At 54.8% G+C, this 18,406-nt stretch overlaps 1 protein-coding gene across 1 annotated transcript; it reads right to left on the bottom strand.

The window, feature by feature from the left end:
• Positions 1-159: 159 nt before the first annotated feature.
• On the bottom strand, positions 160-17,536 carry APLN (apelin). Its single transcript, XM_051968365.1, has 3 exons — positions 17,245-17,536; positions 3,363-3,531; positions 160-2,669 (listed from the first exon to the last, which is right to left on the bottom strand). Exons 1-2 carry the CDS (start codon positions 17,309-17,311, stop codon positions 3,368-3,370), a joined length of 231 nt encoding a protein of 76 aa, XP_051824325.1. The 5' UTR covers positions 17,312-17,536; the 3' UTR covers positions 160-2,669; positions 3,363-3,367.
• Positions 17,537-18,406: the final 870 nt, after the last annotated feature.

Here is an 18,406-nt window from a genome sequence, read left to right as displayed (position 1 = left end):
GCTCGGCAGAATAAGCCTGTTATATAGGCCCGTCTGAGGGGCACAGCTCATTCCCGTCCTACCTGTCACTTGCCACAAACTGTGGGGACAGTCTTGGGGGAAGCTTGGGACGTCAAGCTTACGTCCCCAAAGGAGAAGGCAACACACCGTCACTCAAACTCCAAAAATAAGGGTTTAGGGCCCTTTTAAACTCTTTATTATAAAGATATATTTACACGGGACAATATTACAAACCCAGGAATCGGCGTGGCCATTGTCAGGAGGGGACGGAGTCTCAAGGAAAAAGGGTTTCGCCTCGGCGTGGATTAGAACCACCGACGGTGACAGAAGATTAGCTGGCAGCCAGCTGGCCCCCTTCTTCTCCTCTTCCTTTTCCTCCTCCAGCCATCTCCGGCCCAGGAGCTGTGTCTAGACCCCCAGCTGGGGAGCTGTGTCTGGACCCCCAGTCCTGGGAGTGTGGGCAATCTCACAGGGGAACACAGGCAGGAGCTGGAGGTGGGAAGCCTCAGCCAAACGGGAGAAAGAGACGGCCCGAGTCAGGTTCTTGGGCCCCAAAAGGACATTGTAGGAAGAGCTGTATTACAGGAGGAAAAGTGCTGAATTGGGTGTCACAAGATCCGAGTTCTAATCCCGGATCTGCCATTTGCTACTCGTGGGACTTTGGGTCAGTCATTTTCTATTTATGGATCTGCTCCCCCCAACACCCATCAGATAAGGGAGTTGGATAAGATGAGCTCTCCAGGCCCATCCAAGATCTCTATCTTATGATAGACTCTGGACCAGAATGCTTAGCTCTCTTATGGCCCCTGGTCGACTGCTTTAACCGCTTTAAGGGAGGAAAACTAGCCCAGATGAATCCAAGCAAAGGGCCAGGAGCCATTGTGTATCATTGGGAGTGGGGGGGAGTGGTACAGCTCCCTTCCAGAAAGTGGGCAGTTCATCGCTAGTTCTCCCTCTCTCCATCACAGATCTGGCTCCCCTGTTACCCCCTTCTTGGCTTCAGTTTCCCCATGTAGGAAAAGGTAAGGGCGGACTAGAGCTCCTTAAGCAGCTTTCTAACTTGGATATTCTAGTATCATGGCGCCAGGGCACCGTGGCTGGGGGAAGGGTCTTGCTTCCCAATTGACCCTGGGGGTGGTAGGGAGGCAGCAGCCAGAATTTCATTTGAGAACCAAAGTCAGGAAATGGAGGGCACGGAGGACTGGGATGAGCAGCACTCTATCCCCCTCTGAGTGTCAGCCCCCTTGTGTAACAAGGAAGATTCAAAAAGCATCACGGGAGAAGCCAAGAAGCCCATCAGAGACGGGACCCCTGAACGAAGACACCGTGCCCCCATTCCCCAGAAAGGCTGAGGAACGCTCACCCTCTTATATTCACGGAATCTCAGAGCCAGAAGGGACTTTGGGGGCCATCCAGGCCAATCCAACAGGAATCACATCTGCAGCATAGCCAGCAAGCGACTGGTCGCTCTCTGCTGGCGTACTTGCAGTGACGGGGAACTCATTGCCTCCCAAAGCAACCCATTCCACTTTAGGCCAGCTCTGATGATCGGTGGCTTTTCCTTGCATGAAACCCTGCCTCGATGGAACTTTCTCTTATTGCTTTATCTGGACCCTGTGGGGCCAAGTGAAACAAACCAGATCCCTCTCCCTTTACTTTTGGAAGTTTAATTAAGAATAAATAGAATCCTCCCCTTCCCATAAGCCATTGTTTCACAAAAATAGCTCTCTTCTAGACTGCATATGTGTGTGTATGTGTGGACTTACATATATATATATATATATTTTTTATATATCTTCTTAAATCTCTAAAAGGTAGAAGGAAGGAAGGAACACACACCATAAAGACAGGGAAACAAGGGCATCTTAAGACTTCAGAGGGGACTCCCCTCCCCTCACATCCAAGAAAGTGCTTCACAGGGACCCCTTCTCCCTTGGGGGGGTGACAAAAATTTAAATTGTCCCCAGCACTGGAAGGTGAGAAAGAGACACCGGCTGTTTTCCTCCAACAAAGGATCCCAATTCTGAGAGAGCCAGCCCCACAAATTCCAAGGCACAATATCAAAGTGATCCACTTTCCACTCCCCAGGGGCCCCCACTTTCTCTTAGCCATCTTGATTTTTAACCTGTCCCCAAATGCCGCACTCCGAAGGTTCTGTTGGCTGCTCTCTCCCCTTCTATCTCCCCATTTGGGCACCCTTGAGCCCAGAGTCCACTGAAGGAAAGCAATGGTACCCAAAGGGAAAGAAGGGAAACCCCAGCTTGGACCCCTGAATTCCCATGGATCATTGGGTATGGTACGCAATGGGGAAGGAGGGAAGCTCCAGCTTGGATACCTGGATTCCCATGGATCATTGAGTAAAAAGGGGCCCAGGTGACATTAGGAAAGCGGACCTGGAAGGAGGCAGAGAGGGGAACAAAAGCCTTCCTTCACTTCTCTCAGCGTTGGGGCCCCAGATGTAATAAGGAGTTAGGGCAGGGAGGAGGGACGGAAGTAGATTAAGTAAGTCCAGGAGAAAGAACGAGGTCCAGGACAAGTCCAGCCAGGCAGCGGTGTGGGGAAGCCATTGTGTGGGAGGGGCCTGGCCCATCTGCAGGTAAAGAAAGTCGTCCATCTGTTGGGAGCAGAACAGGGAGCGAAGACGTGAACCCTCGGAGGCCTTAGTAGCCCTGGAGACAATCACAAACGAGAGAGAAATGTCACAAGGATGATCCCGCTCAGGGTCCCCCCGTGGGGATGTATACTCACATACATACACATACATACACATACACCCCCTTCTCTTGAATGGACCCTGAACTTCAAATTGAGCCTAAAACCTCATGGGGAAAGGGAACAGATCCTGAACAAAGCCAAATCCCAGGTTCCTTGGGGAGAAATGAGAAAGAAAAAAGGTCCTGACCCTCAGGAAGTTGACATCTCAGTCTTCCTATGTTGACTTTTCCCCCTCCGTTCCTATACTGTTCCTCTTTGCATCCGCCCTATCGCCTTCTGTCCACACTGACCCTGGCTTCACTGATCTGGCACAAGGGCAGAGCTGGGAGGGCTCTTGGAACGGAAGAGGTTGGAGAACGCGTCGATTCTTTTCATTTTATAGTAAATTGAGCCCCCGATAGGAGGAGGGGGCCCTCCCAGATCCCAGATCTATCTGTCTCATTTAACTTGATTCCTCAACAGGGATTGGAGCTCTCTACGGGAAGGGATCAGCGCTCCAGCCTTTCTATGGCAGAGGTCCCTGTGGGTGAAGGGATAAAGGCCTGACGGGTCCCAGAGACAATAGGTTTCCCCTTGTCGTTCCCCCAACTCCACCTCTCCCCCCAGCCTCAGTTTGACAGAAGGGAATAGTAGGCTCGGTTAGCTACCTGCTTCAGAAAGGCATGGGACCTTTGTGGGAAAGACGGGGCCGCTGCCTTCGGAACTTCCTCCTCCCGCCCTGCCAGGGTCCCCCGGTTCTCGCCAGCTTGGGCTGCACCAGGGTCCGAATGTTTCCTTCCTCCAGCTCCTTCCTGTCCGACGCCTCCAGCAGGGGCCCTAGGAGGAGGAAAAAGAAGGTTAGGAGATTACAGACCTGAGAGCTGGGAAGGCTCAAATCCACTCATTTTACAGGTGAGGAAACTGAGGTTCAGAAAGGTGACATGATTTCCCCAAGATTACCGTTAGGATCCGAACCATTTAGTCCAACCCCTTTATTTTTCAGAGGAAGAAACTGAGGTTAAGGGAGGGATCGGGACCAGTCAAAGCTCACTCAACTTGTAAGCCCGAAGCAGTATTTGAATCTGGGTCCAGAGCCAGTACTCTTTCTACAGGACCCGGACGTGTGCTTGGGAGGCACTAGGGATGTGTAACTCCCCCAGTTCAAAACGTTGCTCCCTATCGCCTTTGGGATAAAATCCGAATGACTCTGCTTGGCTTTCAAGCCCTTCCCAATCTGGCCCTAGTGAGTCTTTCCAGGCTGATTTCTCCTCGAACTCCATCTGCCCCCTCTGGGGACCCCTTGGTGTCTCAGATCCCCATAAGGCGCATTTCAAGGGCCCTCCCCACCTTTCCCACTCTCCCTTCCCAGAATCCCTCTGAAGTGACTCTGAGCATAGTTCTCGTTTCCTCCGTGTCCATTTCCCCTGACCTCAAGTAGGACAGTTCTCAGAGGAGAGGAGCAATCTTCAGCTTTGTCTTGATACCCCCCCCCCAAGTCTCACACGCTGCCTGGTATATAGTAAGAGGGGGAGAGGAGGGAGGGAAGGAAGCTCTCCTGGGACCTGCTGGGGGTCAGGAGGGAAGGAAGGAGCCTGGAATCACGGCCCCTGTCCTCGGGAACCGTGGATTTAGAGCTGGAGGGCTCTCCGAGCGGGCCCCTCCAGTCCCTCCGTCTTTGGCGACGGCTCGCCCCAAGTCGCTCACTTAGGATTTGAAACCGGACCCTTTGAGTCCACATTCAGAGCTCTGCCTGGAGCCCGAGAGGGAGGGAGGAGCTCGATATCCTCTGCTAGAGGTAGGAGCTCAATAAATGCATTTTGCTATTGAGACTAAGTGAATCTAGAGCTAAATCAAGGCAGGGGGTGGGGGTGAGGAGTCAGCGTGGGGTCAAAGCTCCAGCAGAGCCCGGTCCTGAAACGTGGGCCTCCAAAGAATCGGCCCCTCCACGTGGGCGGCCCACCTGGGACTGGAATCCCTTCCCTACTTTCCAACCTGAAGCCCCCACCGGCTTCACCCCCTGCCCAGGCACCTGCCGGGCCACTGCCAACCCAGAGCCCGAACTCAAGGGCGTCATCTTTCCTCCTGGAGCGTGCCAAAGGGCCACTCGGTTTCCTCCCGGCCTCCCTCTTCTCTCTGTCATTCTCTCTGCCTCTCTCCTTCCCGCCGGACCCCCATTGCTCCCAGCCAAGCATCAGAAGCGGTTTCCTCTCTTGGGAGGAAGGGTTGGGCCTCTTCTTAGATCCCATTGACGGGCTGGGGGCTGCCCCTCACCCCCGGACTTACCTCACTCCTCTTCCTTCCTTCTGAGGTCAACCCCCAGGGAAAGGAGCATGAAAGGAAATGCCAGAGGGACCCCCAACCTCCCTCGGGCCCCTCAGCTCCTCACGATTCAGCGCCACTTCCTCTTGAGACGGCCCTGCCCTTGTCCAGGCCCGGGACCCCCACTCACTCCTCCCTCCCTCTTGGGCTCTAGGCAGAGCTCTGAACCTGAAGTCAAAGGGCCCGGTTTCAAATCCTAAGTGGGTGACTCGGGGCGAACCGTCGCCAAAACGGAGGGACTGCAGGGGCCCGCTCGGAGATCCCTTCCAGCTCCAAATCCACGGTTCCCGAGGACAGGGCCCGTGACTCCAGTCTCCTTCCTTCCCTCCTGACCCCCCAGCAGGTCCCAGGAGAGCTTCCTTCCCTCCCTCCCTCCCTCCTCTCCCCATCCTCTGCCCTATTTAAACAGCGGCCAAAAGGAGATGAGATCACTCCTGCTGAATCCAAAGGGAGGCCTCCGTGCTAGGGGCTGGGGGCTGCTGCCATTATCTCCGCCCCCCCCCCGGCTTAATTCACGGGATCATGGGGTTGGGGTATGGGGGAACTCGAGAGTGGAAAAGGGGGCTTGTCCCAAACCTCACTTTACAAGATGAAGAAACCAAGGGCCCCCAAAAGACTAAGGGATTTGCCCAATGTAGTAAGTGACAGAGCTGGAACCGGAACCCAGGACCTCTAACTCCAATCCAATTATTTTCCCTGTTGGTGTGGTGTCATTTGGTGACTCAGTTTCCCCATACATAACAGTGGTCTTACTAGGAAAGAGGTAGAGAGAAGGGTAGGAAAAAATTAGAACACAGAGTTTTAGAGGGGTGAATGTCAAAAAGTATCCATGGATAGATTTTGAAAATAAAAAGCTTTAACTAACCAAAAAAAAGTAAAACTAAGGGTCCATCTCCTTTATGTAACAGTGGTCCTAGTGGGAAACTGAGGCACCAAAAGATTACCCCCTGCAGAGAAATTAGAAAATACAGAAAGCATTACGCTACCGGGCGAGGAAAGAACACCAGCAGGAGCCTCGGGATAGGAATCAGGCTGGCTCTGAGCCCGAGCTCTGGTGCTTCCTGGTTGTGTAATTGTGGGCAACTTTTCTGGCCTCAGTTGTGCCCTCCGTAAAATGGTGTGTTATAAGAAGGATAACTTGCAGATCCCAGGGGGACTCGAGTTGGTGTTGATGTGACTGAGTACATGCATGGTGAGGATGAAACGACATAACTGCTCATTGTGATTGCGACACCAGTACCCGAGAGCCGGGCAGGACCTCGGGGGGAGTCCGGCTTTCTCGTTTTAGGAAGTCAAGGTGGAGTCGGGATTTGAACACAGGCCTTTGACTCCTAATCTAGCGTCTTCCATTAGACCAGACTATCATGGCGGAAAAGCATCCTTCCCTCTGTGACTCTCCCCCTCCCCCATTTCTGAACAAAACAGAACCCTCCCCCCCCAACCCTCAGTTTTCTCTGTCATGGCGAGGCAGAGTGGGGAGGGTATTGTACTAAAAATGAGCTCATCACCTCGATTCCTTCCAACTCCAGCAGTTGATGATCCCAAACCACTACCGCTCCTTCCTTACCCTTCCCATCCCGTGGCGCTGGAGGGCCAGCCCAGGAGGAAGTAGCGGTGGATGGTTAGCGATAGGAACTAGAAAGGTATCTATCTGATCTGTTTCCTCTCAGCCCCCTCCCATCCCACTTAATCTAACCCATCTCCTGTTGACCATGGGTCACAGGATTGTAGACCTGAAGCTGAAAGAAAGCTCGTCCAGTCTCTTCATTTTACAGAAAAGGAAACTGAGGACCAGGAAGGGAAAGGGGTCTGCCCGGGGTCACAGAGGTGACAGGAGAAGCCAGAGCCTCTGAGTTCAGAGCCAGCATTCCTTCCATGCTGTCTCACGTCTGTCCATCTCTGTGTTCCAGAGCACGCTTCCAATCAATCCGTTTTTGGATCGTTATCGAGAGCTCCTTGGGCCAAGTGGAGTCAGGGGTCACTGGTGCCCGGTCCCTGCCATGCAGGTGCTCAGAGGCTCGCCCATCCAAATCTCTTCATCTTTAACAAAAGAGGAAACTGAGACCCAGGATGGGTAAATGGCAATACAGCATGGGCAGCCTCTGGACCGCCTAGCCAGCATTCCCAAGACTCCAATCCAGCATTCTCCCCACTTCAGACTCAAGCTCAAGTTCCAGCACTAAGCCTCCTAGACATGTGACCTTAACTCAGTCACCTTAGAGGGTTGCCATGAGGATCCTATGAACTAATGCTAGAGCCACTTTGGAGAAATCTTTTCCCTACAGCTGCCATCCTCTGCCTAGAGCTCCAATTCCCCATCTTTCCCAGAATCCTCCACGATTAGCTCACTATTTCCACACACCCTCTCCTCCTCCACACACCACTGCCCCTCCTGAGCTTTCCAATCATATCTCCTTCTCTTCTAAGGCTTGCCTCTCCCCTCCCACCCTTTCTCTGGCTCCCTCCCGATCACGTCTCACTCACTCCTTCGCCACAGTTTCCATGCGTTTACCAGCATCAGTCAGAGCTGGCTGTGGGTTCAATCGTCAGACTGAGTCAGAGCTGGTAAGCTAGACTGCACTACCTCTTCTCCCCTAACCAGGTCCCCAAAGCTCTCTTGCTGAACCCCAGCTCCATGCCGGGTGACGTTTTATCAATGACGTAGATAAAGGCGGAGTTAATCTGCAGATCCAAAGATGGGAAGGAACGAAAGATGGCGATGGGGGCGCAAGACAGACAGGCTGTGGGTCAAGTCTGAGAAGGAGAAAATTAGTGAGGCTGAATATAAAGTGCCGCCCTTGGGTCCAAAAATTCAACTTCCCAACTACAGGATGACAAGCAGGCTGTGTTTCTCATGACAAAGGTCTGGGGAGGTTGGCGCATTTGCAAGGGCGATCCGAGTCAAGGTGGCGGTCCAACAAAGAAACGTTATTTAGGTGAAAAGAAAAGAGGCGTGACATCTAGACCAAGGAAGATAGCAGTCCTACCGTTCTCTGCAGAAGATCAGACTCCATCTGGAGTATCGTGTTCGGTTCTCGCACTAGATTTCAGAAAGGACACTGAGAAGTTGGGTAGCATCTAGAACAGGCTGACCGGGATCCCGAAGGACCTTTGCACTAGATAGCAAGGTAAGTAGTTCAGCATTTATTGTGTATCTGTTGTGTCCAGGCACAGTGCTAAGCACCGGGACTACAAAGAAAGGCAACAGCAGTCCTCACTTTCAAGGAGTCGGTCTAAAGGGGAAAACGACACACAGACAACGATGCTGAATAGAACCCAGGAGGGTCTCAGAAAGGCTCCACAATTGCTCAGAGTCACACGGGTTATTGTTCAGTCATTTTTAGTCATACCCGACTCTCCGTGAGCCCATCTGGGTTTTTCTTCACAAAGATACTGGAGTGATTTGTCATTTCCTTTTCCAGCTCATTTTACAGATGAGGAAACTGAGACAAACAGGGTGAAGTGACTTGGCCAGGGTCATACAGCTATTAAGCATCCAAGGCTAGATTTTAATTCAGGATTTCCCGAGTCCGGGCCTGGTGCTCTGTCCATTGTGCAACCAGGCTCGAGGGACGGCCAATCAAAACACCTAGGGGGGGAGATGGACTGTCATATGTGTGAAATACAGAAAAGAGGTCAGTGTAGCTGGATTGTAGGATGTAGGAAAGAGAATAAATATATGAAGGCTGGAAAGGTTGAAAGGGGCCAGGTCACGAAAGGCTTTAAAAACCAGATGCAAAGCACTCTGGGAGATGACTAGGAACCACTACACAGAATTCCCAATCCCTCTGTTTTTGTCCGCCTGCATTTTTTATTTCCTCCACGGGTTAATTGTACATTATTTCAAAGTCTGACTCTTTTTATACAGCAAAATAACTGTTTGGAATGGACAATACATATATTGCATTTAACATATACTCTAACATATTTAACATGTATTGGTCAACCTGCCATCTGGGGGAAGGGGTGGGGGGAAGGAGGGGAAAAGTTGGAACAGAAGTTTTTGTAAGGGTCAATGCTGAAAAATTACCCATGCATATGTCTTGTAAATAAAAAGCTGTAATAAAAAAAAAAGAGTAGAAGAATCAGAAAAAAAACAGATGGAAGATTTCGTATTTGATCCTATGGGTTAATAGGGAGCCACTGGAATTTACTGGAGGGTCGGATTGACATAGTCAGAGCATCAGAAATATCACTTTGATATGGGAGTGAAAGATGGACTGGATTGAAGAGAGACTTGAGATAAGGAGACTCTAACCAGAAGGCTATTTCAAAATCAGTAGATGTGGGATGATGAGGGCCTGGACTAGGATGGTAGCAGGGTCAGAGGAGACAAGGGGATCGTGGAGGAGATGACGCGACAGTACAAACAACAGAACTTGGCAACTGATGGGATATGGAGGTGAGAGAGAATGGCGCCATGACACTGCGGTTGTGAGCCCAGTTGACCGGAAGAACGGGGATACCTTTGGTGATAATAGGAAAGTTAGGATAAGGGGAAAGTTACTGAAATTCAGAAGGGAAAGAGCCAAAATAGTGGGTGAAGATGCAGCAAAGAAGGAAAACCGGCAGAGAGAATGGAATATCGAAGACAGGAGGCCGATTGCCAATAACTTGACGACGGTGAGTGGAAGGAAGTAGGAACGTGTGGCCTGGGAGGAAACTCTCTTCAAATATCTGAAAGGTCACCCCACGAAAGAGAGATCAGAGCGGCTGTGCTCGGCCCCCGGGGACAGAGCGGTACCCAGTGCTTGCCAGTGGCGAAGGCGGATTTCTACTACATGTAAAGAAGAAGTTCTTAAGAACCAGAAGGATCTCACAAAGGAAGAGGTCTCCTGAGAAGGAAGAGGAGGAGGAAGGAGAGGGAAAGGGAGGAGTGAATATCCGGCAGAGCTCCGGCAGAGGTGCAGGGGCTTCCTGTTCAGGTATGAGTTGGGCTAGATTAGCCTCTAGGGTCCCTATCCAAGGGCATCTCCTTTGTTCTAATGAGTCTGGTGCTTTTGTCGAAAGGGGATGGGGAAGGCGGTTCTGCTTTGGGTTACCCAATAGGGAAGATAAGTGAGCACCTAAACTTGTCGGATTCAAGATCTGCCCTTCTCGAGTCACACACCCCCGGCCCTGGGAGCCCCAGTTTCCTGTGGGGCTCACAGCCCCTAGCTTGCCTATTTCACGGGACGGAACGCGGACCAAAGCATCCAAACGGAACGGCTTAGTGGTCCCGGTCCCCACCCTATCCTTGTAGACCTTGCTCTTCCTCCCCAAAGCCTGTCAAGCTGTTTTCTATTTCTAAGTGCTCAAGCTGAGAGTTCCCTGGTGTGTGGACTTCACGGGGACCCGGGGGTGGCCGTCGTTAGGAATCTGGGTTGGAAAGCTCGTGCGTCCAGCTGCCTGGAAGATAATCCATAAAGAAGTGGTTCCCCCCCCCACACCCCTGCCTTCCCCATCGTGAGAATCCTGAGGAGGGCTGCCTCTCTCAGCCCCTTGCACGAAATCCAGCTCATTAGAGCAAATGGAGGGGGTGGGGAGCCCCTGGATAGAGAGCCGGACGTGGGCCACCCCTCCACGAAGCTGACTCAGAGGGAGTGGAGGCTGGCTCCCGGCCTAGAACCGGGAGACCTCCAGCCCAAGGCAGGCAGCCCTGAACTCCCTGTGCCATCACGGAAGGGCACGGTGCCCCCGGCCTCTCCTCTCATGCTTCCAGAGTCAATAAGGCCCTGGACCCAAGCTCTTCTGGTGAACCACAAACCAGCCCTAATAACAGCAACCTTTTTTCCCCTGAAATTCGATCTATTAAAATCTGCCACTCGATTCCAACCCTGCTGGTCGTTGGCTCCCGGCCCTCGGGTCCTTCTCTGCTGTGTCTCAAAGGCACCGATCCACAATGGGCATTTATTAAGCACCTACTGTCTGCCAGGCACTGAACTATGCTTAGGCTGTGGATCCAAGGAAGGGCAGAAACAGGCTCCCCGACCTCAAAGGGCACCCATTCGAACGAGGGAGACAACGGCGCAAAATTGTGCCTGAAAATGTAACTGTGCCCGGAAGCACCCTGAGGGCAGGAACCGGTTTGCTTTTGCTACTGTATCTCCAGTACTTAGGATGGTTCCGGGTGCACAGTAGGAGCTCGACCACACTTACGGACAGACTGACCAGAACTCTTCATGGTAAATAATGATCAGAACTAACAACAATCACAGCTCCCGCTTTTCCTGACGCCGTAAAACTGACAATGTGCGGGGACGGCCCTCCGGAGAAAGCGAGACGGGGCTTAGCATCCCTACTTGAGGGGAAGCCATGGTTTAGGGAGGGAAGCAATTTGGCTCAAAGTCTCAGTGTGGGACATCGCTCGAGGGCTCGGGGCGGAATCCCAGCCTTGCCAACCCACTGTGGGGTCCCTTCCAGCTCTGGATCTCGGAGCCTATGAGGATTTCCTCAGGTCCCTCCCAGCTCTCAATCCTATGGTCAGACAACCTCTAGTCCTACTTGCTCTAATATTCCATGATCTTTTATCTCTTTGACTGTATGACCTTGGGTCAGTCCCCACTCTGAGCCTCATTCCCACCTCAGTAAAATGACGTTGACCTTGAAGGTCCCTTCCAGAGGGCGAGAGGGGGCTTCCACTCGAGAGCTGAGCGTGGTGTTGAAGGGCACGTACGAGTCCTCCAGTAAAGACTAAAGCTTGGGATGGGGGCGGCAGAAGTCCGGGCCTGCTCTCCATCCATGGGCCAGGATGGGCACCTAAGAGGGCTCCCTTCAGGGTGGACTGCCCAGGCTTCTGGACTCTGTCAGGCTGATCTAGCCACTGCTTAGCGCTGCCCTCTCTACATGACCTTCCACATTTCCCTCTGGGCAGCTGAGCTCTCCTGGGTCAGCCTGTCAATGCTCTCCAAGCCTAGGGGTAAGTTTTGGTCATTTTTAGTCACGCCCGACTCCCCGGGACCCCATCTGGGTTTTCTTGGCAAAGACACTGGAGTGGTTTGCCATTTCCTTCTCTGGCTCATTTTCTGGATGAGGAAACTGAGGCAGACAGAGGGAAATAACTCGCTCAGGGTCACACAACCAATAAGGGTCTGAGTCCAGCTTTGAACTCAGGAAGATGATGCTTCCTGACAGTGCCACCTAGCTGCCCTGATGTTCGGTCACAGCCATGGAAAACTTGTCTCCAGTGGTTGCAGCCGTCCCTGTGTCCCTGCTGGAAGGAAAGGGGCGTGGAGAGAAGGGGTGGGCTATCCGACTCTGGCAGACAAGTCCCTGCTGATGCTTCATCTTTTAATCCCACGGTGACTTCACCCCTCACTCTCCAAGCCCGCAGCGCCCTTGTCCACTCGTTCCGCTCATTTGGACCTTCTCGGGGCTCTCCTACTGGATGACTGAGCCCATCCCCCTTTCTAGAACTCAGTTTCCCCATCAGTAAAATAAGATTATAGCAGGTAGTCTTTAAGGGCCCTTCCAGCTCTGGGGGAGAGAGAGAGCCCGAGAGAAGGGATACAGATCTGGATTTAGAGTCAAGAAGATCTAAGTTGGGACCTCTGCCATGTAGCCATGTGACTCTGAGCAAGTCACAACCTCTCTGGGCCTCGGTTTCCCCCTCTGAAGTCTCATCCAACATAAACCTAGAATCCTGCGCTCTCTGTCCTAAACTCTGACCTCTAACCTCCCAGTGCTGCCGTTCTGAGGTTACAGGCCTGCTCTGTGCTCTTTTTTATATTCTAAGTCCCTTAGTTCCCCGGCCCCTTCCTTCACCCTCACCTCTGATGAGCAGCTGAGAGCTCCTTGGAGTTAGGGCCCTAGGAATACCCAGGAGTGAGGCTGCTGTCATGGGAGCTGTGGGCACCTAACCGGAATGTTGAGGGCAAAAGGAGAAACCAGACCCCAAAGGTCTCCCCCATGATCCCCAGGAACTAGCACGCTCCTCCAAGCTGTGGCTCCATCCTTCCCCCTCCCCCAACCTGCTGACATCTAGGCTCTTCCCTCATAGACTCTTGACATCAGAAAACCCAGATCTTATCAAATGAGAGATCACGGGCCGCCATTACTTCCGGCTTAATAACAGAGAGCACCGGACTTGAGTGCGTAGCCTACCTTTTGCGCTTACTAGCTGGATGACCACAGGACAGATCCATTAACTTCTTTGGGACTCAGTTTCCTCCTCTGTAAAATGGGGATAAGACTATTCCTCACAACAACCCCCAGAGTCTGGTGGAAGACGAAGAAGAGACTAGAGGACAGATCGTCTACTAAGCCTTAAAGTGCTGGAGAATAATAATAGCTTTTTAAAAAGTTAGACGTAGGGTTTATAAGGCATTTATCTCCATTTTTCCACTTGACTCCCCACCTCATCTCAGGTGCCTGGAGCACTGGAAAGACTCAGAGGACCTGTGTTCAAATCCCACCTTTGGAGACACACTGTCTTGTGGCCTCGGACCTCAGTTTCCTCCTCTGTAAAAAGTGACCTCTTAACCAGAGGGTCTCCGAGGACCCTAGAGATTGAGGGTCCTACGTGTCATCTTGGATGAGTCAGTATAGCTCTCTGACCTTCCGAATGTTACAGCCACCTGGTGCCACAGGTGCTGCTGTGATCCCCATTTTAAGGATGAAGAACTCAGAGGTCAGGGAGGTCGACTGATCCGTCACAGGGCTAATGTCCGAGGTGGGACTGCAGCCCAGGGCGCCCTGCCTCTGAATGGGGCTGATCTGGACGCCCGGTGGTGATTTCCAAGGTCCCCTTCCGGTTCTGACCCCAGCTGTGACCCAGCCTGCCGCCCGCCTCCCCTGCCCGGCCCCGGCCTGCCCCGTGGGCAGCCCTCCTCCCCTAGAGCTCGAAAGCAGGCGGGAGGGAAGGAAGCTCATTTCTTGGAGCTATTTCCAGGCCAGCGGCCCTGCCCTCATTCTGGGGCGGCCTTTTCTGGCTCGGGGACACCCTCTCGATGATCTGTCCTTTGCCTCAGAGAGCCCTTGCTCAGGTTACGGATTCCATGGCTGCGGAGCATTTGGGGACGGGGTGGGCCTGTCTCCAGCGCCCCCGGCCCAGGGCGGGGGGGACCCTGTTCCCGCGGCCCCTGCCACGCAGGCGGCCAAAAGCTTCGAGCTCGCAAGGGGGCGAGGTGGCCCAGCCCGGGACCGAGGGCCTGTCCCCAGGGTCTCGGCCCCAGAATAGCAAAGGGTAAACCAGGTCATAAGCGCAGGGAGACACATTCCATGGAGGAACAGAGCCTGCAGAAAGGCATGTGGAGTTTCAGCCCCGGAGCAGCAAGGGCAGCGAGGGATGGGGAGGAGAGGCTGAAGGCGAGAGGTGGCCCTGGGAGACCCTGGGAGGAGGAAGCGGCCTGCCGCTTGGCCCTTAAAGAGGGAGAGAGAGGGGAAAGGGGAAGAAGGGAAGGGTGAGACCTGTCGGCCAGCTCCAGAGACGCCGGCCCTCCCCGGCTAAGGGGCGAGTCCTCGGCTCAAGCCTTTGGGATTTAAAGCTGGAAGGGCTGCTCAAGATCCTCTTTGCTTTGCAGGGAGGTGAACTGAGGCCCCGAGTAAGGGGACTCACGGGAAACAGAGGCCCAAATTCTAGGGGAGCTCTCAGGCAGTCCACAGGTGATACTGGGGTAGGGGAGCAGGGTTGGGATTCCCAAAAGCCGCCAGTCATCCCCGGCTCTACTCGGCACCTACGGCTAGAGACGGACACGTGCCCCGCCTGCTGGTACGGCCAACGGGTGATCTTAGCCGGCCCCCAGCCCCGCTCCCAGGCCATCAGCCAGAAGCTGCAGAATTCTCAGCTCAGGAGCGATCTCTTTCCCAGCTGTGTGACCTTGGGGACGTGGGAAGAATCGCCTCCTCGAGTCTCGGTTTCTCTATTTGAAAAATGAGGAGACTAAACATCGTCATTCCACAGTTACAAAGAAAACACTAAACTTCAGAGCACTAGAAAAAGGGGACTTGGAACAATCTCCATTTCCTCATCCATTAAATGGGCTAACAACATCTGCCCAAGCTATTTTCTCCTGGCACTCTGGCAAGGATGAAGCAAAATAACTTATAAAGGCTTGGGAAACCGTAAAGATGACAAGACTCTCGGGGGTCATTAGTCCAACTAAGTCACTTTACGGATGAGGGAAGAGAGACCTGAAAGAGGAAAAGGACTTGCTTAAGGTCACCCAGGCAGCTGCTTAGAACTGCTTTATAAATGGCAGCTTCACTCTCACCCCTTGGATCTTCCTTCCCCTCTCTCCGACCTTCTGATCCGAAGCCGCTGACCTCCCGTCTCCCGGTGAGACGATAAGTTGTTGGGAGGCCTGGCAACGGGGGCTCAAGTCCCTCGAATCCCAAAGCGCACCTCCATCCAAACGTAAGAGGTGCCTCTGGGATTTCAAAATGGGGGAGGGGGCAGAAGCGCCGGCCCCCACGGGTGTGGGGAGGTGGACGCCACCCCGCTTGGACCAGGGCCCTCCTTCCTGCTCTGTGGCGGGCTGCCGGGCTCTAGGAAGGGAAAAGCCTGGACAGCTCCCTTGAGGCCGGGGCTGAAGAGGAATTCCCTGAGTCCCCTTTCCAATCCAGGCCAAGGGAGAAGGGAGAATCTACTTTAAAAAGATGGGCCAGGCTAGGAGATGAAGGGCAAGAAAATGAGGTCCTTATAGGACTGAGCCCCAGCATTGGACAGAAATGGAAGTTTATGGAGCAGTGCCCTGTCCAAGGTCACACAGATTAGGATCAGGAACCCAGGTGCTCCTGCTGACTTTTCCCATGGGCAGAAAGGTGTCCCTCCCTCCTCCCTGGGTAATATGGAAGTCACCTGGAACTCTTCCCCGACCCCAGGCCCCCAGTCCTGTGCCCCCCAGACTGTCTTAGCTTCTACCCCTTTGTTGGGAGTTGGGCCTGGAGCGGGAGGGGGGAGGGGGAAGGCCTGGCAGCTATGCCCCTCAGTGGGGAGCCCGGTGGATCTCAGGAAGCGGGCCAGCTCGAGATGGAAGCTGGCAAAGGCGGGGGAAGTCAACGACAGGCAGAGGCCGGCTGGTGGGTGGGTGACGAGTGGGAGGGCGGTTGCCAGAGCCCGGGGTACTGGGAGGCAGGACAAAGGGGTTTCTCTTCTTTGTGCCACGGTTGGGCAAGATCTGTGCCCACTCAGGGCAGTGTAACTTCCTCTCCACATACCTACCACCTCTTCCCGGGGGGGGGGGGGGAAGTCTCTGGATTTCATCTTTCCTACAGTTCGGTGCTCAGAAATGCCCATGAACAGGGGCAAAAGAGAAGGAAGAGGGACGGCAACGTAAATCAGGAGAACATTGGACTGGCAGCCCCGATCACAGGGTTCTAGACCAAAAGCATGAGGGACTTTCCCGTCATCCAGTTCAACCCATTCATTTTACAGATGAGGAAACTGAGACCCAGAAAGTTTAGTCGACTTGGGGGAGAACACGGAGTTGGGAAACCGCAGAGTCAGAACTCAGAAGACCTGGCTCAAGTCCCAAATCTACCACTTGACTGCCGGGGGACTATGGGCAACTCATCTGGACTCCCGGAGCCTCAGTTTCCTCAACTGTAAAATCGGAGGGGCCAGGCTGGGAAAGAAGGGAGGATTGGACTAAGGACTCTTGAGGTGACCTAGTCCAACCTCCCGTGTTATAGAGGAAGAAACCCAAGCTAGAGAACAGTCACGCAGGGGGGGAGGGGTGGGAGGCGCAGAGCTCAGCCCACCCAACACTTGACCATCGCCCTCGGTGACCTCCAAGGAGCCCTGACTCAGTGTCTGCTCCTCAGGCGCTATCTCCTGAGGATGAAAGGAGGGACAGAAAGCACGGGAATCTCCAGGCCTTTATCAGAGAGCTCTGGACTGGGTCCAGCCCGCAGGAGGTGGGTGGGGGAGAAGAGGAGGGGTGATGATTTTTCTCCCCATGGGTCAACTGAGCAACAGCTGGGCTCCCTCCCCTGGGCCAGGGCCTATGCAACAAGTGTCACGTCTGCATGCTGGCACATCCTCCACCTACTGGGGCTGGGGGGGGGGGGCGCAGCTCCCTGGAATCTTCCTGCCCGGACCAGTCCGATCCTCCCCCCACCTACCGCCGGGGGCACTTTGTGCCCTCAGAGCTGGGCTCAGCCCCCCCACCCCCACCCCGGGGCCGTCCTGTCAATCACCTCCCGGCGCGTGGCTCAACTCCCTGAGGGGGGCGGGGGAGCAAAGAGGGGGTGGTCTCCGAAGGAGCAAGCCGGGGCGCGGACACCTCCCCGCCTCCCCCTCCCGGCACTCACCTCCGCAAACCAAAGTCAAGGAGAGCCAAAGAAGCAGGAGCGCCTGCAAGCACAGGCGCCAATTCATGCTTCAGCCGGGCCGGGCCGGGCTGCCGCCGCCGCGCCGCTGGCCGCGCTTCGGGGGGCGGGGAGGGCGCGGACCCTGGGGAGCCGAGCTGGGGGGAGGGGGAGCTGGAGCTAGCGGCCGGGCGTGTGAGGGGGGCGTGGGCGCGGAGTCGCCTGCGTCCCCGCGTCTGGCCGGCCAGCCGGCCGCGCGTGCGGAGCTTTGCCGAGCGGAGCCGTGCGGAGCGCGAGCGAGCCGAGCCTGGCCGGCGGGGCCCCGCGGCAGGCTGCCCGCGGCGAGCTCGCTGCGCGCCTCCCGGTCCCCTGCGGCGGCGGCTGGCCGCCCGGGAGGACGGCCGGCGGAGGCGGCGGGCGGGCTAGCGGAAGGCTAGTGGTTTCGCGCCAGCCAGCTCCCTCCCTGGCCGGCTCTGGCTCCTTTCTCCGAGGGGGGCAGCCGGCCGCCTCTGCTCGCCTCGCGGGGGCCCGCACGGCAGCCAAGCGACAATGCTGGCCCGATCACTCCCCGGGCTGCATTTTGTAGCCGAGCCCGGGGCTGCCTTGGCGGCGAGCCCGCCCGGTCATGTGGTCATCGGCGGGGGTTGGAGGGAAGGGGGGAGAGGGCCTCCCTCCCCGCCCCGCCCCCCCACACTTCGGGCACCGAGAGGGGGCGACCCACAACAAAGGCAGCCCCAGCTCCGCCCCCACCCCCCAGCCCCACTCTCCTAGGACAATGCCCGCCTGGCCCTAGGCCAAGGCTAGTGGGTTTCCAGAGACCTGGAGGATTTCAAACGCAGGAAGCATGGAGGGGGGGGGGGGGAGTCTTAACCCTTTCTCACCTCGTTTCCTCAGCAGCTGTCAGGAAACCTAGGGAAGGAGAAAAGTCAACCCAGATTGTCTCCCCCCGCCCTCCCCCCCCACTCTCTACACTCCAGTTGCCAACCCCCAAACCAGAAAGGCCTGTTGGAGACAGTCACAGGGCTGCTCATTGCCCCTCACATCTAGAGCCGGATTTGGGGTGCGTGACCTAATCCTCAAAGGCCTTCACTCCCCCCCCATCCCTCAAAAACCTTAGAATCAGCCGTAGGACAATGAACAGAGCAGCTGGCTCTGCAGTGAGGGC

Source organism: Antechinus flavipes, chromosome X (genome assembly GCF_016432865.1).
Source record: "Antechinus flavipes isolate AdamAnt ecotype Samford, QLD, Australia chromosome X, AdamAnt_v2, whole genome shotgun sequence".
Taxonomy (NCBI): domain Eukaryota; kingdom Metazoa; phylum Chordata; class Mammalia; order Dasyuromorphia; family Dasyuridae; genus Antechinus; species Antechinus flavipes.
This window is presented reverse-complemented; position numbering and strand designations above follow the sequence as displayed.